This window comes from Salminus brasiliensis, chromosome 20 (assembly GCF_030463535.1).
Source record: "Salminus brasiliensis chromosome 20, fSalBra1.hap2, whole genome shotgun sequence".
NCBI lineage: Eukaryota > Metazoa > Chordata > Actinopteri > Characiformes > Bryconidae > Salminus > Salminus brasiliensis.
Window position 1 is genome coordinate 11341281 of NC_132897.1, and position 21731 is coordinate 11363011.

Below are 21731 nucleotides of genomic sequence, written 5' to 3' on the forward strand. Positions count from 1 at the left end.
TTAGTCGTGTAGCTAGCTAAATTATCCACGATGTAGGATATCGCCCTTATAACCATATATCCGATATCAAACACATAATATTTGCGTCAAACATGGACTCTCATTAAAACGGTTACGTCCGAAAGATAAGCTATAGCTGGCTAGCTGTTCATTTTACAATATCTGAACTCAACAGCTAGCGCTAAATATCTAGATAGCTGGTCCCATAAGTTATCTGGGAGTCGAGGTCGACTCTTGTTAAACAACTCTGAGAGTGGGAATGCTTGGATTCTACGTTTTTAATTGTTAAATTTGGGTCAAGGGTATTTAAAAGGAGGCTTGTGTAATGATGCTGACGGACATTTGTAAAACGTTAGCGCTACCCCAACTGTAGCTAGCGCTAGACAACCGGCTCGGTCTGCTGGTCTGTAAGGCGTCATGAACACAGTATGGTTTGTTGGGCCAAATAAACTAATATCGTGATGTTGAGCCAACTGTATTTTTATAATTTGCCAAACATTTAGCTAGTTTGACTTGTTACAGTGTAGTTTATTATTATTATTATTATTATTATTATTATTATTATTATTATTATTCGTACTACTACTACTAATAATCATAAGAAGAAGAAGAGGAACATGGTCGTAAATTATAGAATGAACTAACTTTATGTATTTTGCCTATACATCTGCACAGATGTCGTATTCCTGAATAAACGCTGGTGCACGTTTGTGTATAATATTTATATAATTACGCTAATGCACAATACTTCTCAATAAGTTATTATTTAATTTCAGCAGTGTGATTGTGTAATACTGACAGTAGTATTACAGTAATGTTGCTGTTGTTGATGGTATCTCACTGTACATTAGACAGGCTGCGATTTCGTACAGTAGAGTTCTCTGTCGCTATAGCAACAGCGCGGCTTCCCTGTGCAGTGGAGCTGTAGCAGGCTAGGCTAGGCTAAGTTAGCCTCCATGGCTCTCGGAGGGAGGGAAGTTTGTGTGCAAAGTTATCTATCTAGTGTAGTCGACTGTCGGGTGTCCAGGAAGTCAGTGTCCTGTCTAGCACTGCCTTAGCATTTGTACAGACGGTTTGTTTTACCATGGCTGAAGAGCGCACAGTTACAGAATGCAGTTCGACCCTCTAAACAATGCTAGCCGGTCAGTGTGAGAAGCCCCCCGCACTGGCTGAACGCTGCGAGGCTCAACCTGCTCTTCCTCCGAGTGAGTTCAGCTCTAGTAAAACTGCTCAAATAAAAAGCTTAGTAAAAGCTTTAGCCTCTAGGAGAAACTTTTGTGAAGTAGATAATCTTTTATGGTAGTGCTGGTTTGTTTGTATTATGTTTTTTTCGAGCCGCCAGGATTAATATTTGGCTAGCTAACGTTAGCCAGCCGGGTCAGACGTTACTAATCTGAGACTAACGTTAGCACTACTCTTTCAGGTTGTTTGGAAGAAGGCATGCCAGCAAAACACAAGAACATCAGCCTGAATGTACTAAGGTATGAAATATTAAGCTAAAATGTATTGGATTTGGATAGGTTTCACCATCACATAATGTCAGCTGCTTTAGTCTAAATACACACTGGGTTCTCCTGGACATGGATTAAGCCTAGTTTTGGGCTTAATTTCAGTGCCAGTGATGAATCAGCATCGGAAAGTCAAGTCAAGTCAAGTCAAGTCAGATTTATTTGTATAGCGCTTTTTGCAACTGTTGTCGTCACAAAGCAGCTTTACATAATTAGCACTTAATAAAGGACAGAGACAGAGAAGAAAGAAGGAATAACATGAAGGGTCAAAGACCCCCGTGAGCAAGCCAACGGCGACAGTGGCAAGGAAAAACTCCCTCAGAGCTGGAGGAAGACTTTGACTAACCTTGGGAGGAACCAAGACTCACAAGGGGGACCCATCCTCCTCTGGCCAGACTATTTAAACATTAATGATAAAAATGACCAAAGCAGATACAACAGAAAGTTGATAGTGGTGATATTAATAGTGTCAGACAGACACGAGTCCATCTAGGTTTCAGCACGGCCACCAAACAGGCAGCAGCGGCAGGCGGGTGAGCCATGGGTGGTGGCGGGTTAGACTGGTAGGTGGCAGCTGGTTAGACGCAGGAAAGTCACCATACACCTTAAGACTACATATCATGGGAGCTTGGATTTACATGGATTTTTATGTTAAATAAGAGTTTACTTAGTATTTAAATATTGCTTTTGTTTATATACTTTTAAATGTATGGAAAAATAATAGGCTCAATGAAGTACATATATCCATCCATCTAATAACCAAATCAACTTAAACAGCCTATACCAGTTTAGCCAACAGCTATGAGCATCCGTTGCCTGTGCTTAGTGTCACTGCCTCCTGAGCCTTTAATACAACTACTCAAACACTTGTAAAAAGGAATTACAACTGTTGTCATCCTAAACAAAGTCTTCACACACTTCCCAGTGAGGAGCTGAAGAAACAAACCTGGGAGACCCAAAAGCTTCAAGAAGAAGTTGAACAAGCCACCAGACTGACTTTGCAGAGGATGGGCCGTACATTTTCAGACGCCACGATGCCAGTAAACCACAGTTCTTCAACAAGTGAGGATATTACTGTTCTTAGTAATCATTATTTTTTCACATGTAACTTGGAGTCTGCATGAACTTTAGTGACATGATTCAGGCTTCTGTCTTGTAGGTAGAACATCAGAAGCATCCCCAGAACATGCCGTTTCTAGACAACAGTGTCAACCTATTGCAAAACATTTGGATGTGAACATAGCAGGATGTTTGAACTTCCCAGGGAAAGATGTTCTCGAGCATGCTATAGAGGAGTACTCCCAGCAGGTGTCTGACCTACAAAGGCAGATCAGAGAGGTCTGTAGATGTCTTTCCCCAGTGATTGCCTTTCATGCGTAATTGCTTATGACAACATGAACGAGGGCTGGGCAGTCTAACAATATTTGATCAGTGTTGTGATTCATTATCTCATTGCTTTTCTGAGCAGTGATTGAACACTAAGCAGCTGCTTATTTCATTAAAAAGAGATCATAATTAGTCATGTTGAGTTATGTAGAGTTTAGTCCAACACAGTATGTAATACATTGAATACAAATCACCGCACTATTAGTTTTTGTAATTTTGTAATGTAATTTGCAAATTTAACTCTAGCGGGGCTTTATAAATAAATATATTCCAATGTATTACATTGTGTAACATCAGCCCACACCTAACCGCCCACTTCTAACATGAACCATAACTGCAGATAGGCCTTAACTATAACAGAAGATCATATTACAACTGTTGAATTGAAAGCCTCAGATCATTCCATGTTAATCTTGACCTTTATCCAGTCTGTCTGGTTATGTTGTGAGAATACGCTCTCATGATGTTCCTTCTTTAATTTATGGCTTGCCAATTTTTCAGACATATGAGCTGCATGACCAGCAGAAATCTAATTTCCGTCAGTCCATCATCCAGTTACAGACCAAACTGCACGAGAGCCAGATTGAGAGAGATGCTTTGGAAGACTTAAGGTAAAAGAATGCTAAGATTAAAATTTGTAATTATTAAGGATTGTTAAATGTAATTATATATATTTACAATGGTTTATTTATTATTAACATACACTGGCTCTGTTGAATATCCTTTTACAGAATGAAGGAATCTACGAAGCAGTCTGAGCTAATGGGGCAGCTCCAGGAGGCTCTTCAGGAGCTGCACAAAGTAAAGCAGAAGCTGATGGAAGCTGAAGATAGAGCAGAGTCTTTCAGTAAGAAAGCAGAGACCATGGAGCAAATGCTGAAGGACATGTTCGTCAGGCTAAGACAATATGAGAAGCGCAGTGGAAAAAGCAGCTATCTTTGCTGTGATGGCACCTTCAGCCCTAGCAAGCTTCCGCTCGGACCTGCCATGGAGAAAGCACTACAAGACCTGGAGAATGAAAGCTGTGGCTTTCAGGAGAAACTGCAACTGGTGCTTTACTAATGTCTATATACTTTTAATTACCAGATAAGATTTATTATCAAATTTTTACAATTTTTCACCTACCTCAAACAAACCAATCAACTAAGACATGTTTGGTTTCTGAAATTTGCATCTTTAGATTTGATATGAACATGTGAGATTAATATAGCTAACAAGTAATAAAAGCTATAAAAGAATCATAGTGGCAAGGTTGAAGTTTTAGGATTCAAGGCTGCTACTTTTGTCAGTTTTCAGGGATATCAAGTAACTGAAATTGTCTAGCAATTCTAATACCGTTCTCTGTTAAATGTGTACTCCCTAAAAAGCAATATACTGTTTTTCTTGGGTGTCTTTGCTAGTAGGAGTATGTGTTAAGCGCTTATGATCGCATAGTTCTTATCTGTTTAATTCTTAAGCTGGTAAGTTACTTGCAGTAGTGTCCTGGGACACTCACAAACAGAAGCAACTAAAGCGTTGAGCTCTGTTGTGAAGGTATCAAGGGGAATCCCATTTGTCTTCATTATTGTTTTTACAAAAATTGAAAAAGAAAAAAAAAGTCAAATTAAAGCTGTGCTGGTTTCTGCTCCCTGTCTAAGTTAGGGGCCACATTACATGCACTCCAGTGTCAAGGGGTCGAATCGTTTTTTATTGGAAAACCTGATGCTGTGTCAACTTCTTTTGAAAAGAGGCCTGGAATTCTTAGTGTGCTAATGAAGAATCCATATGTCTGTATCAGTGCGGGTTCTTTCAACCATTGCCTAAACTGAATTACAAAATGAACCTTAATGGGCTGATGATTGGACATGAAATTAATTCTCAATTGTGTGATAATTTAAGCATGTAGATAAAACGTCCCTAGCTTGCTATGTCTTGCACCTATATCTTGTTTTACTTTGTGTAACTTTGACTGTTGTTGATTGGCTGTGGATGGTTCTTGCACTTATTTATTTGGCAGATGGAGAGGCAGCTGGAAGATCTTAATAAAGAGGATTCTGAGAAAACAGAATCTCTTTTAAGGGAGCAGAAAGAGAGGTATGCCCATTTGATCATGTTGTGAATAAACTGACAGTAAACATTAGCATCAATTTTTTAGAGATTTGATATAGAAATGAATCTTATTCCAGTTATGATTATTATTGTTGGTTATCTTTACAATTAAGCTGATTTGAAAAGTCTGATTTGATGTGGATGCTCTTACCTGTTTTAGAATGGAACGGCTCATTACCAATCGTGACCAGGAGATGGCGACATTGACTGAGAAACTTGGCCACTCTCAGAGTAATGCAGCCAGTCTGCAACTCCAGGTGGAATTATTACAGTAAGAGCCACTCTGCCTCAGGCACATTGTTTTCATTTTGCCAAATCGTCTTTTATATCTTATAGGGGCTTAAAATATCCATGCTCGCCACCAGGTTTTCCTAGAAATGATTATTTTGGTTCCTTATTTTTTTGTGTTTACACAAGAGAACAGGTTGAAAGCCAGACCTCCTTGCATCAATCTCAGGTCAGCAGTCTGGAGTCTGCCCTTTCTGTACTGCGCTCAGAACTAATGGAGAAACAGCAAATCTATGAGGCAAAGGTAATGCATGGCTATCCAGATGAGCACACCTCATGTCTCTCATAAACTAAGACTGGGTTTTTTGAGCTTTACACAGTAATAAAATCAGATTAATGCATGCTGGTGTTCTTGATAGCCTCCATATGCTCTGTGAACATATGGAACCTATCAAGCGCATTTCTGGGAAAGGGAGTGAATTTCTGACTCCTTGTTTAGGTTAATGCTCTGGAGGAGGCACTCACACTGGCTCATTCAGAGGCACAGCAGATCCAGAGAGAGAGAGACCTCTCGCTCCAGCAAGCCAAGGAACTGGACGCTCAGCTGTGTCGACTCACGGTAACCTGCGTATGACCCCTGTGTTTGCCACATTTTGCTGTTAAACAATGGACATTGTTTGGAGGTGTTCTGCAGTGTACTTCTAAGAAGCTTCCCCAGGCTTCCTCAGAAACTCAAACTTCATACATAGTAGACACTGTGTGCTGCATGATACACTACATGTCCAAATGTATGTGGACACCTTTTCTAATGAATGCTTTCAGCTACTTTAAGTTGCACCCATTACTGACACAGATGTCCAAACGTGCACACACACAGCTTGACTAGTGCCTGTAGTAAAATATAGATAATATAATAAGATTCTCTGGTGCAGATAAACATGAATCTATTGGCACCACACCTAATGTCAGGTGTTTGACTAGAGGGTATAAAGCCAACATTGAGCTGTTGAGCAGTGGAACTGTGCTCTCTGAAATGATGGAGCTCCAATACAGTTGGGTTGAGTGGGTTGGTGATCATCCAACATCCTGACCTCACTAACTGTCTTGTTTCTGAATGCAATCAAATCCTTTTTATTCATTTTTATTCACATACCCTTGATTTTGAAAGAAACAATGAACAAGCAGGTGTCCCAATACTTTTGTCCATATAGTGTTTGAAAGTAAGACAAATAACAATATATTAAACACGTTGATGCGACAGTTAAAGATCAGATAAATTAACACTATAGTAAATATAGTAAAGTAGTGACTCCACATTTCTGCCCAGGACTGTCTCTAAAGGTAAAAGTAAAGGTATTTGTCACTGTACAGCAAAATGTGTCCTCCGCATTTAACCCATCTGTGGTAGTACACACACACACACAGCGGTGGGCAGCCAACTCCAGCGCCCAGGGAGCAGAGAGGGTAAAGGGCCTTGCTCAAGGGCCCAACAGTGGCAGCTTGCCAAGCCCGGGAATCGAATCCACAACCCTGTTAGCGATAGCCCGGCGCTCTAACCGCTGAGCCACCACTGCCCCACTAACCCCCTTGTTTAGTTGATTCAGGGATGTTTGAGAGATTACAAGAAGTCTAGGGCACTTGACTGAAATGTGGAGCATTTGCTTTAGCAAATCTGAAGATTTAAGAAATGAAAATAATGGATTGTTCCTCTTTGACACCTTACCGGCCCATCAGAAAGAACTGCGCAAAACTGCAGAGGAGCTGTCTATGGAGCGTGAGCAGAGGCAGCAGCTGTTGGAGAGAGGAACAGGCCAGAACCTCACCCTCCAAAGCATGAGGCAGGAGCTGGAGCAGCGTAGCATCAGCATCCAGCAGCTTGAGAGCCTCGTCCACTCTCTCAAGGAACAGTGCCAGAGACATCTGGAGATGCAGGTGAGAGGGCTAAACTCTATTAGGCTGCTTTCACACAGCAGGTAAAGTGGCCCAAATTCGATTTTCTCCCCATATCCAATGTTTACTTAGGGTTTTCATCTTTTTTGACCTTTCGCCTGAATATTTCATGCTCCTCAACTAAAGCACATGCGCAAAAGAGCAATGCTTCACGTGAAGTTTAGTTTTTTTCTTTGCCAGCATCACAGGACCTATATCAAGGAGTTCCAGTGGCTGACAGCTGGGCACTGAGAATGTTGCAAAAAGTGCATGTTTGCATCCCTGGTTTCTTTAAACGTTGTTAGTAAGCTTATTATTTTCCTTTAACACTGCAGCCACGTCCTCTTGTGGCCGTGCTTGACCTTTTTTTTTTTTTGAAATGTTGAATGTCTTGTTGGATTAGTGTAAAAGTTGCATGAATTCCGATCTGGCTGTTCAGACGGACACACGTTGCTGTGTATCAGATATGTACCAGGTTTCAATACCATGTATGAGAGTGTGGTAATTCGTAATTGAAAATGTCAGATTCAGGGCATTTTTGTGTGTCACATATGATAAAAAAAATGATTTATAAAAATCTGATTTAAGCAATTTTACCTGCTGTGAGAACACCTGCCTTAGAACCGTCTGAAAAAGCATGAACTGATGTAGGGTAATTATGGGGTTGTGTTGTTGGGCCACCAATGTGTGGATGTGTGTAAGTGCAATATAATGAGGTTGAGGTTGTATATGCTCTAGATGTCAGCAGATTCAAAGCAGCCAGAGACACAGATCAAATTGAAGCAGCTTCATGATGAGATGGAGCAGGTTCAGCAGGCCAAGGACAAGGCCATGCGGCTTCAAGTCAGTAAACAGTTTCTTTACTACAGTTTGCTGATGCATAATACCATAAAACATTTAGTATGGAAAATTAGATTTGAAGCGATATTATTTCATTTTTTATATGATCTTAGCTGCCTCAGATGTTGTTGTTTTTTGCTATAAGACAATATATATATATATATATATTGCATACAGTTCTTAAGTAGTGTCAGATAGATTTATTTTTTTGTGTGCTGTTGTACCCTTTCATATCAAAATTGAAATTTCAGTCATGCAAACTATTCCACCGTGCTGACTCAAGCAGCTGAACAGTTTGTTTCAAAGTGTTCCTGGACTGATGTGAACTGTGTGTGGATCACAGGAGCAGAGCAGCAGGGAAGCCAAGCAGCTACAGGCTAGGCTGGACCAGCAGGAGGGGGAGCTGCAGCTCCAGCAGCAGGAGGCGCAACAGGCCCGGGGCCAGTTGGAGGAGGCACAGACCAGGGTGCAGGCACTGTGGGCTGAGACAGAGGTGCTCCGGATGAAGGTTCTGGATGGGGAGAAAAACACTGAGCTGCTAAGGAAGCCTTTGGTGGCTTTGCAGCAGGAGAGGAACAGCCTGGCCAAGCAGCTGCAGGAGTTTAGACAAGACAGCCAGCAGCTGAAGGTATAGCAGCAGTCAAAATGTAGACACATGTACTTGAATGTACCCAGAGTTCCCAGTTTATTAGGTGCGTCTAATCTGTATATACACTTACTATATACATACACTTAGCAGACATTTAGCCATCAGCTGTTGCTGCACAATTATATCAGCCTCCCTGTACCTTTCTTTCATCCTCCCTGTGACCACCACTGACTAGATATTATTGTTGGACCATTCCAACAACTTGGAGCAGCAATGACACCAGCAAGGTATTGTCATCAAAGCATGTTGTGCAGCACAGCAGCTTTAAAGGATGCTGATAAAGAAAAACCTTTTAGATGCAACCTTATAGTGAGCTAAACAGGATTATATTCATCAATCAATTAAAAATAAGACATTGCAATCAGTGACCTCTTTAGAGTATTGTTGTGTGTCACTGATGTTTTTTTTCTTCTTCTCTTTATACAATATCTCAAATAATTCTGATTTGCACGTGAGCAGGCCGCCCTTCAGGAGGCAGAAGTGAGACTGAGTGCTGTGGGAAAAGAGAAGCTACAGCAGCACGCAGTGCTGTCAGAGAGAAACCGCAGCTTCCATCAGCTAACGCTGGAGAAACAGCAGGTGACTGCTGAGTTAGTGGAGCAGCGCATGAAGCTGGGTGAACTTAAAGGTAACAGTGATGACTCATTCAAATCGAGGCTTAATAAGGATTTACATTTAGAATTATGAATTAGATTTGTCATGCAAAAACCTCATATCTACAAAAATAGCATCTTTACAGAAGGAAAAATGTCTTCAGTGAAATTTTCAGTGGAAAAAAGATTTCAATGATGGAGCATTTTTATTGGCCCATCCATTGGTGCAATTATGTCAAAAAAGGAAACACAGCAAAAATGGTGATACAAGGATTTTGTGTTGCAGTCACAATATGCAATATACATGGAAATTAAACATTTCATTCAAGTAAACTCATCTCTCTCTTTTGGCATATGGTGTTGTTTGAGACGGCCTTAGTAATGGCTGATGGCACTGTGTTGGTTCTCTTATTTAGAAGAGCAGGAGGCTTTAAGAGAGCAGCACAACAGGAAGACTGAAGAACTACAAGAACAGAACAAGAAGCTCAAAGCCCATCTTGATAACACTCGAACAAGCCTGGAGCAGGCCAAGAGCACCCTCAGAGCTCTGGAGGGAGCTGATGGACATGGTACACACACACACACACACACACATGCTCTGTAATGTTGCACATGCTGCAAATGATGACAGATTGCCACCCATATCAGTATTTGTGTTGTTTATTTAAACTATGCCTTTAACATTCACATTTTTACCAGCTAGATGCACTCAGTTACGCCAACCCAATTCTCACAGTAGACCTTGTAAAGGTTGAAAGTTGAAAAAAGTGTATAATAAGTGTAAATGAACACACATGCACTATATGGACAAAAGTATTGGGACACATGCTTATTTATTGTTTTTTTTTTCTTCTCAAAATCAAGGGTATTAAAAAATACTGTTGGCAGTACTTCTCTACAGGGACTAGACAAGCGGTGTTTGTGCATGTGTACATTTGCGTCAGCAATGGGTGCAACTTAAAGAAGCTGAATGCATTCATTAGAAGGGGTATCCACAAACATGTGGACATATAGTGGAGGTCTCTGTCTCCAGTGAGAAGACAGCCCATGTTTAAAGCCAGAGGATGTTTTCATTATAAGCTGTCTTTTTGGTCAAAAGGTAAAGCACAATGTTCCACAAGTGAGATGAGATCTGGGCCGGTTTAGAATAATAGGTGGAAAACCACACACTTTGACCTTCCTTACTCATTTAATCTCTTTAAGGAGTGTCTTCACGTGTGGCCTTCCCTGTATTATCCCTGGGTTGTGGATAATGGCAGGAAGGCTACACACTGAGATGCTAGTTTTGGAGCATCTTGGTGCAATAACTTCCTCCTATTATGCCGCCGTGTACTTTTCCATCATGTGACTACGTAACCCGACTCTCTCGTTTGTTCATTTGCTGGTTTGGCGCCGCGTCATCATGGTGCGATACTGTCAAACAACAGCAATACATTGTGTTGCTGGATAAATGCATTAGGGAGCATTATGCTTGAACTGCCCATTGAAGTCAAATTCCCATAAACCTATTTATTTAGGGAATGTTATTGAGAGGAATGCAGGGAACAATGTGATCTCATATGACACAAGTTTCAGTGCATCGAAGTGCTGCACAAAGCACCCTTTGACAAGCTGACAATAACATTGTGGACTTGCTTACCCTCTCCAGGTCATGCGAAACGGGCAACGAAAAATAACATTCCGAATGTCGGTCTCAACCACACAACATATATTTGTTGTGTGTTGTGTGAGCAGTGTGGGCTTCCTGAATTGCAGCACATGTACCAAAAGCATATTCCACAGGCTTTTTTATGTTTATCAATCAGATCTGTCTTGATAATGCTGCAATGTTGATATGGCCTGTTTATGTATTTGATTGTATATGGTTGGTGCTGTATGTACTGCAGGGCTGAAGGTAGCCTTAGGCATGCAGAAGCAGATCACAGCAAAGCGAGAGCAGATCGATTTTCTCCAGAGCCACGTACAGATGTTGGAGGAGACCACAGAGAAGATGACTCAGGTAGAGCTCTATATCAGCACGTTCAGTATTCAGCCTACATGTTATGCCTGGTTTAAAATTTAACAGCAACCTGTAATTGTGATGTTTCTATGTGTCATATGGACTTTTAGGAGAAGCGCTACCAGGCGAAGGAGATTAAGCGACATGTGCAGGAGCTGCATTTTGAAAGGGAAAGCAGAAGGAGACTGGAGGCCGAGCTGGACACAATGCATACAAATGAGAAACTACTAAAGAACAAAGCTGAAAGACTGGATTTTGCCTTACACAAGGTTCTCATACATTCACATTGTGATCTGCAGCTTGGATGAAAAGGCCATCACAGTAGGCCGGTTATAAGGTGCAGTACAGGGTTTATATACCATGTAGTTTGACCGTTACGCTTTATTTTTTCCAGATGTCAGACAGCTTTGCAGAGTGCCAAGAGTACATTCAGAAGCAAGAACAAGAGATCATGAGAATGAAGCTCCAGCATGCTCTGGAGGTGAAGGTATGCTTTCTACTGGTAATTCTATCCAACTGTACTAACACTGATGGAGATCATCTTTCACTTAAATCAACATTGTTTATTTGCTACTGAAACATTGCTTCGTGTGTCTTGTATAGGAGCTGCAAGGCCAGCATTTGCGAGCCACAGGCAACAATCATAGGTCTGCCATCACTAGCCCTACAGTGCCAGAACACCTTCCCTCCTTTCAGACCAAGTCAACTAGCCAAGCAGAGGTACAAGACAAAAAAGGTTCCAGATTTTATAATTGTATTACTCTAATGGGATGGTTTGAAACGTTTTCTTTGGCATGTGTCCAGTTGAACATTGATAGACAAAGGCCTAGCCCAACTCTTGAACTGCAAGGCCTGGTGAGGGAACTGCACAGTGTGATCAATAAGGATCAGGCTGCTGACGTCAGCCTAAACACCAGGACGAGGTCTGAGGACAGCCACAGGACAAGAAAGTAAGAGACTGGTCATCATGGAGTCACTGCATAAAGCAAACATATTGTGAAGAGAATAAGAATAGAGGAATGGGGGAATGTGACATATAGCTTGGAAAGAGAATACATTTATCATTTAGTGAACATTGTCACTAAGATGACATACTAGTTCACAATAGGCCACTTAAACATGACAGTGACTGGTTTCAGACTGGTTGAGCCACATTTTAAGCTGTAAAATTACTGACATACAATAGCACACACAGGTCATCTGTATTAAGGAACCAATTAAAATATTACGTTATATTGCTAAGAAACCATAGCCTGTTGTTACCTGTGTTTCGTACTGATATTATTGTTTGTATTTTATTTAAAATTATTGACAAAAATTGAACAGGCTATTTTATCATATTGTATTTTGTCAAAGCAACCACTACTTATATGGTTTAGGATTTTTATAATCTGTGTGCTCATATCTGTGTTTGGTATGTCCTTTTGATGTAGCTATGATGTGACCAACACACAGAATATACCACCAGGGGAACTAGACATAGCCAACAGACTAGACATCAGTTAAAGTGAGAGGATATTGAGCTTAAGATTGCTAAAGGTAGCCTTTGCTAATCCCCTAATGCATGCATGTCAGCTTCATTTGAACTTGCTTGTGTGAAAACTGTATGTGAATGCCTATTCTGTAACATGTGAGCGTATGGCAACACTTCCTGCTTGTGGTTTGAGCTCGCTTTTTTCTTGACTCTGTTGCTTTACACAATTTACCCGAATGTTTGTGGGCACCACTTCTAATGAATGCATTTTAAGTTGCACTCATTGCTGCCACAGGTGCACAAATTCACACCCACACCTTGTTTACTTCCTGTAGAGAAGTATTGCCAGTAGAATATGACTCTCTGGAGCAAATAAACACGAACCTGAACCGAATGGCATGGGCTGAAGGGGTATAAAGGCTCCCAGCATTGATCTGTGAAACAGTGGAACTGTGTACTCTGAAATGATGGCGCTCCATCAGATACTTTTGGGATGAGTTGAGTTGGTGATCATCTAACATCCTGACCCCACTAACACTAAAGCAACAGGCAATATTCCAAAACCTAGTAGAGACAGTTACTCCAACAAAAGCAGGATAAACTGTTTTTAAAACCCTCGATTTTAGAAGAGACAGTGAATCAGTAGGTGTCCCAATACCTTTGTCCATATAGTGTATATGTAAAGTAAATGCTCTAACTGCACGTAATGCACATGTCGCCTCTCTTGCATGTTTTGCCTTAACACAGTGAGCAAGGTCCTCTCCGAATGGGCAAACAGGACGTGAATGGTGCTTTCCTGACTGCCAGTAAGTCTTTGCGCTGCTGTAAATAACCACTGTAACTAATGAATGGACAATTGCTCCTAGCACAACATGTGACATGAGCCTTTGCAATCATGTGATTAGTGCAGTGCTGTATGGATAACTTTACTGTGATCTTTAGATAGTAAAATTGTTCTGGTGTTGGTTTCTGGTTTCTCAGATGAAGAGCTGGGACTGAGAGACGCTTGGCCTTACTACAGACCTTCATCTTGTGTGGCAGCCCTGGGACGGAGATCACCAGTCCACTCCCTTTTAACCTCTGACGTCCCCACTGATCTCTTAGATGGCCTTAAGGCTGAAAGGCCCACCAGTGCTCTCCAAATATGTGAGTCAAGACTATACCGAAGATGGTTACTACTATCACAGCTGGAACTAATTAAAATAGCAACAAAAGACTATTTCTACAATTGATCACCCATATCTTCCACAAAGCTGCCTGTAGCTCTCTGTATCATAGGATCATTGTGGCACATAATAGAGCTTGGCAACATGTTTTCATGATCATTGTAATAAGTGTTGTTGACTAATTAACTTTGCTTATGTTAATGTTATGTCTGATATATTTTACAGCTGATCTTTGACTGTATATTTGTTCCTGTATATTTTCAATAAATACATAGCTGCCAGTAACAGAGACAAGTTAACAGGACAGACAAGCAAAGAACTACAGAGCAAGCTGGACAGTCTCCAGAACCTAGTAGAGGATCTTCAAATAAAGAATCAAGGTAGGAATATGGCTGAGAATACAAACAGTTTTCAGTTTTACTGGAGCTTTGAAGACAAATGTGTATTTACTCCCCTGTTCCTGTTCAATAATGTTGCAGAAATGGCCTCCATGATAAAAAGCCAGGAAAAGAGGATGAGAAAAGTCAAAGACAGAAGAGAACCTCTGAACAGATGAGCCTCTGGATCGTCTGATCAAAGAAACTGAACAAGGAAAAGATTTCTTGTTCTCACATTTCTACTGTTGTAATTTAATCAGTGTACAACCAAATAAAAATTGACTGTAAAAGTAAAAATGTGAATAAAATTTTTTTAATTGAACCTGTTTAATTCAACATACTGTGTAAGAAAAGAAACATGAGCATTTGCCATTGTAAACTCGCTGAAACACAAGTAGTTGCTACTGTCCTTTAATAATTCTTAATTTAGAGTACAGCCCAGCTGCACCACACAGGAATGAGAGCTGAGATGTATTTAAAGCATGGCTGTCCCCTTGCGTGTTGAAGCTGAGGCTGTTGCGTCAGTCCCTCTAGTCCTGTACTCGTGCTCCTCCTCTAAGAAGAGAGAGCTGAGAAACTGCAAGGAATAATGGAGGGAAGGAAGGATTAAATATGGGAATGAGTCCATTTGTTTGTTCCAAGAACCAACAGAGGAACTCCTTGGTCTTACCCTGGGCATTCTCAGTCCCTTACTGATGATGAACTCCCTGAAGGCCTGTGTTCCATGAATCTGCTTCAGTTCTTTGTCCTGCCCAGCAGAGAAATATGAACAGACAGACATCACATGGCTTATCAGAGAGTGCAGTCGGGTGACCCCGTTTTCACATCTTCGGCTTGCCAGTCTTTGAGTACCACCACTCAGTCCTACCTTCTCAGTAGGCTGCAGCTCAAGCTCCAGGTCCTCAGTCACTGAAGGGTCTCTCAGTGGCTCGTTAGCAGGCCGCTTTTTCCATGTTTTTGGATCTAAATACCATGCGCCATATGTAGTTTTGACATTGGAAGTACACACCTGGTGGTTTGAGAAAGCAGCTGGCCAATTACATAAGCAGTCAAACAATTACAACGGCACAAGTACAAGGACCCCAAGAAGGAATGTGCAAGCCAGCCAAAATATATCTAAAGAGCACTATGGCATTATCATTCATTTAAAACCTGATATTTGTAGCTTTTATATGATTAAGGTAAAGGTAATGGTGCACGTATTTGATTATTTATTTACTGTGAGCTTAGTGAAACCTTACTGGGGCTGCAAAATTAAACATATTTTAATCACAATATTTTGCTTCACCTAAAAAAATGAACTGGTGAAAATGAACTGGTCAGTTTAGTTAAATCTAACCAATATCAGTTTGCTTGCGACTGGATATGTTTTTAGTTCAATTGTAAATTTGTGTATATTTCAAATCAAACCATTGATGAAATGTATGAAATATAAAATTTAAAAGCAAGAAAATAAGATAAAATACAAATAGAATTGAAAAAATAAGAAAACAAAAATATTTATAGTTAATACATACACCTAAAGATACACATAGAAAATAGAAATAGGCAGGAGTGATCATTTTGTTATTTTTATTTTTATATATAAATATAAAGCTGCATGTAGTCACACACATGATTATATATATCTTACCTTGTTCAGCTCTGAGTCCTTCTGCTTTGCACTATGTGAGTAATCTTTACCAGTGGTGGGAAGCTCCTTGGGTATTTGACTGTCAAATCCATTGAAAAACAGCATGTGGATAGTGGACTCAGTCAAACTGGTGGTCTCCCCACCCTAAAAAAACATTACCCATATGGACAAGTTACAAGTTACTTACTACAAGGAAAGTATACATAAAAATAAAACAGATCAGCAGTGGAGTGTTCAAATGATGATGTTCTTTATCATCTTCATAATCACCTATAATGAACTATACTACATTAGGAAATTATGATCTATTGTTTTGTGAATGTGTCAGTTTATTTGCTGCAACACAAAGACTGACCAGTGAGGCGGCCCAGTCACTGAAGAGCTTGATCACTTCCTTAATGTCTTCATCCTGAGAGGGTGAGTGCAGGAATTTGTTGCTGACCATCTGGCCATCTTTGGCTTTGGTCTCCTTAGCTTCCTGCAATTTATAAGGGTTCCCAGAATTGCACCCTTTCACTCCCTCTGCCATGGATCTTTGGAAATAATGTGTGTATATTTCACAGAGAGCATGTAAGGATATCAAGATCCTACTGTAGCAGACTTTCTAGAATGTAAAATAGTCTGAAATTAAATAGTGCTAATGTCACGCAGTAGGTGCAGTTGACTATTTTGCCATCTATTAGAAAGACTATGCCATCTATTAGAAAGACTGTCATTTATAGTTTTCCATATATTAGATCACACAAAAAAGTGTTCACCTGTTGCCCACCCCTGCTGCAGGATTAAATAATTTTCATTAGGAATGTTCTGATCTGATCACCTTTCTTTGTTTTTAAACCAGCACTGAAAGGCACTCATTTAGCCTTAATTAGTACACAGTAGAAGCATGTTTGTAACCTTAGCTGAAATACTATGCTAGATGAAACACCTACACTGCACAAATAGACAGTTTTGTCTCCTCCTTTGAAGGCTTTTGCTTTGGGCCTTCACATGTTGCCACATTCCCTGCACTACACGCCTCTTCTTTCGGGAAACAGATAGGATCTGACTCCCTCTTGACACGCATCTCTGGGTCCAGGACAGATAGTACGTCATCAAACAGCTGTGTAAAGGAAGTGGAAGATAAGGTACTTAGTGCTTTCAGCGGTTAAGGCTAGACCTCTTTTACAAATGATTTGGAACTGTCCTTTGAACTATGTTATGAATGGATTAATGAATTCCAGACTGTAGACACCGTTCTTCACCCATTCTTGTTCTAGCACATTTGGTACTTGAAATACCTTAATGTTTTTTTCCCTCCTGCCTACGCAAATGCTTATTTTATTAACCTGCTTCAAACCCTAAACTTAACCTCAACCTAAAACTGAACCCCTAGCTTGGTCCCAACCCTAATCCTAACTATATCACTTTTGAGAATAAACTGCTTCATCAAATAGTTTTTCAACAATTTCAGGGATGGATTAAGTGATTTTGGGGCCCTAGAAAAAAGACAGGAATGGGGACCCTGGACACACATTTGTAAACCTGGTCATAACTGTCCTCGGCTAGACTGATAAACCGTTGATTCATTCTTGGAAAAACAGGCTCAATGGTGATGGCAGCTTTTACTTTCACATTTATGACATTTGGCTAAAGGAGAATATAGAGTTAGAAGTCTTGCCCAAGGACAAGTGTAGTGTGGAGTTTCTGGTTTGATGCACAGTTAATAGAAATACTCTTTCCTGTGTAATACACCAACTCAGGAATGATTCTAAGTGTACAATCATTTAGTGCAGCATTCTGTTTTCTGCCTGAACTGACAGTGAGTTGCACTGCTTTCAGAGATCACTTACATTTTGGTAGTCATCTTTATCAGTATCATTACTCCTTATCAACATCATTACACATTATTATCAGGAATGTGAGAAGTGCTGCCATATATCTTACTGCCATATATCCACACTATAGTTTATTGCCTTGTTTACTAATTATTGCCTTGTTTACTAATTTTTTAATTTCTAGAAAGGGTTAATAAAAACATGCACTATACAGCTGTAATCAAAATTATTCAACCCCATTGCAAATATGTATCATTTATAAGCAAAACGTACAAACCAATCCCTTTAGGACAAAAGTCTTTAGTACTTAGTAGAGCACCCTTCTGCTGCCATGACCTTCTGCAAACGTGATGCATAGACAGGGACCAGCTTTTCACAGTGTTCCTGAGGAATCTTAGCCCATTCCTCACAAACAATGGCCTCCAGCTCACCTGATATTCTTGGGGTTGCATTCAGAGCATTTGCTATATTTCTGTCTTATTTACCTTGTTTGTGCAAGGCAATGATCTCTTCTCTGATGTTTTTAACCAACTCTGTGGGGGGTTGAACCAACGCAATAGGAGTTGAACAATTTTGATTGCAACTGTATTATGTAAAATCATTTTATCTTTATTTAGGTGCTTTTTTATTTAAATAAATTACCCTTTGCATTACATTCAAATTTTATTATGAGCAGACCGACAAAATTGTTACACTGATTAGTGTAAAGTTAATATTTGTGGTTGGGTGTGGGTGTTACCTCAGGTTGCAGGTCACTTGTTAAGTGAGGGTACAGGGCCAGTGGGTGAGCTCTAAGCCTCTGCTCCACTGCCTCAACGTACTGGCGCCGGGCCTGGCGCAGGCAGTTCAGTTTGGAGTAGCAGGCCTGCTCTTTGGTGAACCGCTTCTTCAGTAATGTGGCAGGACGGGCCTGTTTCACCAGCCCTAACACTGGAGGGGCTATCCCGCATTGAGGCTGAGTGAAGGGCTCACAATGGAGTGCTGGGTATCCGTCTCTAAAGTCATCCTGACCTGGGTTCAAAAAGCGCCACCCTCTGCCATCCAGGGCTCCACACAGCTGCTGCTTCTTTACTGGATCCTTTAGGCACTTGGTGCGTAATCTTTCCTTATACCTGCACCAAAGAAGGGATCGGATTAGAAATGACATTGACATTGTTCTTCAGGTCGAAAAGGTGTGATATGAAGGTTTTGATTCTTATAGTACCCATAAAATAGTACCCAAATAAATGTATCTCAATTTACAATGATCAACATTTCACACTCAGGTTGGTTAGATTTGCTGGTCATTTTGGAAAGACCCCTGGTTCCCATCACCGCAACTGTTTTGCTACAATTAACCATTTCACATCATATCTGAATAAATGTATTTACGTCTCAATGACTGAATTATGCAGATCTGCTCTTTAAAGGAGATCTGACCCCTTGCTCACTTCAGCTTGACTGAGTCAGCTTATACACAAGTAGCTATATTTCCACATGAACTTGGAAAGGCTGCTTCTACATTCAACATTAACCCATCATTACAAGCTGGTAAGAGGTCAGCTGTGTTGGTAATACTTTATATCAGTGTCAACACCCATTTTAATCAAAGAGCAGGTAATTACACAGTGCTTGGCAAAACCACAGCCTTAGATGCACGAATGCTATTATACTTAGATAGCATGCACTTTTGTGTTTTTTGGCTCTAGAAACACAATGATGATATAAAACACAGTTTTAACTGAACCCAGATCAAAGCATATCAATTTAACGACAGCCAAATATGTAAAATATAAACCTCGAATATTAGCTAGCTAGCTGCTAACGTTTATAGCTAGCTAGCTAAACTACAACGAAGTCACGAAAGTGCTCACCAGGGATGCACAGGGGCGTTTTCTCCTAGTCCAGTGAAGCATGTCTTGTCGGTCATCTTGCAGCTTTTTGTGTCAGTTCTCAGTTTTTATTGAATGCTTCACATGATCATGAGTCGTATATCATATAATTCGGGCTTATATTCGGGGTTTTGGGGGGTTAAAAACGAAGAAACCGCTTCAGTGTTTGGGGAAGTTTGGCCGGTATAAGGAGCGAGCGCTTGCGGTTGCTATGGAATCAGACCACGCCTACAGTTGAAATACAGCACCACAAGGGCGCGCGCTCTCACCAAAAACACCCGTGCTGTCTATTAATGAACGATATCAGGATCTTCGACTGCTCTGGGCTTCAAGATCTTGTAGGTTTGTACTGATCCAAGTAGTCGAGCAGTCTTTAACTTTACAAAGTCATGCTGAGTTCATATTTAGTCTGTGCAGGACTGAGCAAGCTGTGCATCCACCACTCACTACATCCAAAGGCCTTCAGGGTCAGTGTTTTTCAGTCCTGGAGTAGAGTGGTCCTAATCTGCATATCTGCATATTTTCCCGTACCAAATTATTAGCTAAATTCAGCTCACTTTAGTTGAGATTAAATTAAAATATAAAGTATAAATGATCTTAAACCAATAAATAGAAATTATTTCTAATTAATTACCTCAGGTATGTTGTCACTATGCTCATTATATTAGTCCTTATAGTATTTCGTTATTGTAACACTTGGGAAAACACGCAGGTAGGCAGCCATATTATTAAAACCACCTGCTTAATATTGTCTAGGTCCCTCTTGTGCTGCCAAAGCAGCCCTGACCCCTCAAGGCATGGATTCCACAAGACTTCCGAAGGTATCCTGTGGTATCTGGCACCACTATGCTAGCAGTAGATCCTTTAAGTCGTCTGTGGATCGCACCAGTGAGCCTTGTGCACTCATGACCCTTTCACCTGTTCGCCAGTTGTCCTTCCTAGGACCACTTGAGTAGGTACTGACCATTGCATGTCAAGAACATCTAACAAGACCTCCTGTTTTGGCCTAATTTCTTAACCTTTTGCTGCTTCCTACACATCAAAACAGACTGTTCACTTGCTGCCTAATATATCCCACCCATTAACAGGTGCCAGAGTAATAAAATCATCAGTGTTGTTCATGTCAGTGTTTTAATGTTATGGCTGATTAGTGTATTTTTTAGTCTTTGTGTACCTGGGAGACCTGACCTCAGAAACACTGTAAAGAACCAAGACTCAAACGAAGAACCCATCCTCCACCGGGCCACACCAGATAGCAGGATTATGATAAGTAGGAGAAGTGAGATCAGGAGCATTCCACACATTTCTAGACCCTGTGCAAATGTGGTCTTTGTAAGAGCCCCCCCTCCCTCTCCCAATTAAAATTGTACCAAAGTCAACTTTTTACTTAGTGTTCCCCAGACTGCCCTGAGGGAGATTAGCAGTGGCGCTCATATACGGCAGTAGAAATTCTGTGAGATAAGCCATCAACTAATAACCATGCTGGAAAACACAGATCTGGTGGTCTGCTTATTGACTTATGAAGGCATACTGTTATTCCATATTTGCTGTTGGTATAATGCCCATATTTGGAACATATGAATGTTGTTTTTGAAAAGCTGCACCATTGCATCTTGTGGTAAAAAAAAAAAGAAAGCAAAATCCAAACCATCCATTTGTCCACCCATCCATCTTCCTTATCTGCTTCTTCCTGGTCAGGGTTGCGGTGGGTCCGGAGTCTACACGGAAACACTGGGTGCAAGGCAGGAATAAAGCCAGGGTGCCAGTCTATTACAGGGTACCGCACACAACCATTCACTTACACACTCACACCAAGGGGCAATTTAGCATGGTCAGTTTACCTACCATGTGTGTTTTTAGAAGGCGGGAGAAAACCGGAGCACCCAGAGAAAATCCAGACCAGATACAGGTCTTAGGGTCACTGCATTCTTTGAATTACAAGTCAAAATAGTCAAAACCGGCCTTACCAAATTACCAAATTACGGCAAGCTTTGTGCAGTGAAGAGGTTAAGCTGATTTGGCAATAGTAGAGTACTAATGTGTTGACTTAGTGTTGACCAAGTTATGAATGTTTTTTACTCCAAAAGTTAGTTGTAAGGTTGTAATCTCCCTCTGTAAAATCTTGAAAAGTTACTATTTTAGAGTCTGCAGCAATATTCATACTTCAACTTGT

At 40.7% G+C, this 21731-nt stretch overlaps 2 protein-coding genes across 7 annotated transcripts; one reads left to right on the plus strand and one right to left on the minus strand.

The window, feature by feature from the left end:
• Nucleotides 1-941: 941 nt before the first annotated feature.
• On the plus strand, nucleotides 942-14559 carry LOC140542220 (coiled-coil domain-containing protein 158-like). 6 transcript variants are annotated; one of them, XM_072665110.1, is made up of 24 exons: nucleotides 942-1205; nucleotides 1424-1481; nucleotides 2434-2570; nucleotides 2653-2846; nucleotides 3396-3505; nucleotides 3626-3944; nucleotides 4891-4967; nucleotides 5143-5253; nucleotides 5400-5514; nucleotides 5710-5829; nucleotides 6945-7142; nucleotides 7878-7982; nucleotides 8323-8607; nucleotides 9088-9256; nucleotides 9638-9790; nucleotides 11108-11220; nucleotides 11331-11489; nucleotides 11615-11707; nucleotides 11824-11940; nucleotides 12025-12170; nucleotides 13442-13500; nucleotides 13676-13840; nucleotides 14136-14240; nucleotides 14340-14559. In XM_072665110.1, the coding sequence occupies exons 1-24, from the start codon at nucleotides 1133-1135 to the stop codon at nucleotides 14414-14416; spliced, it is 3258 nt and encodes a 1085-aa protein (XP_072521211.1). In that variant the 5' UTR covers nucleotides 942-1132; the 3' UTR covers nucleotides 14417-14559. The 6 variants fall into 6 exon arrangements, with proteins under 6 accessions (XP_072521211.1, XP_072521215.1, XP_072521212.1 ...); XM_072665114.1 differs by having other exon boundaries at nucleotides 2668-2846; XM_072665111.1 differs by having other exon boundaries at nucleotides 2773-2846.
• Nucleotides 14560-14563: 4 nt separating this feature from the next.
• Nucleotides 14564-19727, minus strand: LOC140542222 (protein FAM47E). The gene is made up of 8 exons (XM_072665115.1): nucleotides 19541-19727; nucleotides 18427-18799; nucleotides 16803-16972; nucleotides 16226-16403; nucleotides 15871-16014; nucleotides 15106-15246; nucleotides 14908-14985; nucleotides 14564-14814 (listed from the first exon to the last, which is right to left on the minus strand). Exons 1-8 carry the CDS (start codon nucleotides 19594-19596, stop codon nucleotides 14713-14715), a joined length of 1242 nt encoding a protein of 413 aa, XP_072521216.1. The 5' UTR covers nucleotides 19597-19727; the 3' UTR covers nucleotides 14564-14712.
• Between the last annotated feature and the right edge of the window lie 2004 nt (nucleotides 19728-21731).

What these genes read in the sequence shown, in the direction of transcription:
- LOC140542222 (XM_072665115.1), bottom strand. Translation starts at nt 19,596, where the DNA reads ATGACCGACAAGACATGCTTCACTGGACTAGGAGAAAACGCCCCTGTG. An exon ending in GTGACTGGGCCGCCTCACTG is followed by an intron (nt 16,015 to 16,225) that starts GTCAGTCTTTGT and finishes ATGTTTTTTTAG; the next exon opens with GGTGGGGAGACCACCAGTTT. An exon ending in AGGACTCAGAGCTGAACAAG is followed by an intron (nt 15,247 to 15,870) that starts GTAAGATATATA and finishes TCAAACCACCAG; the next exon opens with GTGTGTACTTCCAATGTCAA.
- LOC140542220 (XM_072665109.1), top strand. Translation starts at nt 1,133, where the DNA reads ATGCTAGCCGGTCAGTGTGAGAAGCCCCCCGCACTGGCTGAACGCTGC. An exon ending in AGCAAATCTATGAGGCAAAG is followed by an intron (nt 5,515 to 5,709) that starts GTAATGCATGGC and finishes CTCCTTGTTTAG; the next exon opens with GTTAATGCTCTGGAGGAGGC. An exon ending in AGAGACATCTGGAGATGCAG is followed by an intron (nt 7,143 to 7,877) that starts GTGAGAGGGCTA and finishes TATATGCTCTAG; the next exon opens with ATGTCAGCAGATTCAAAGCA.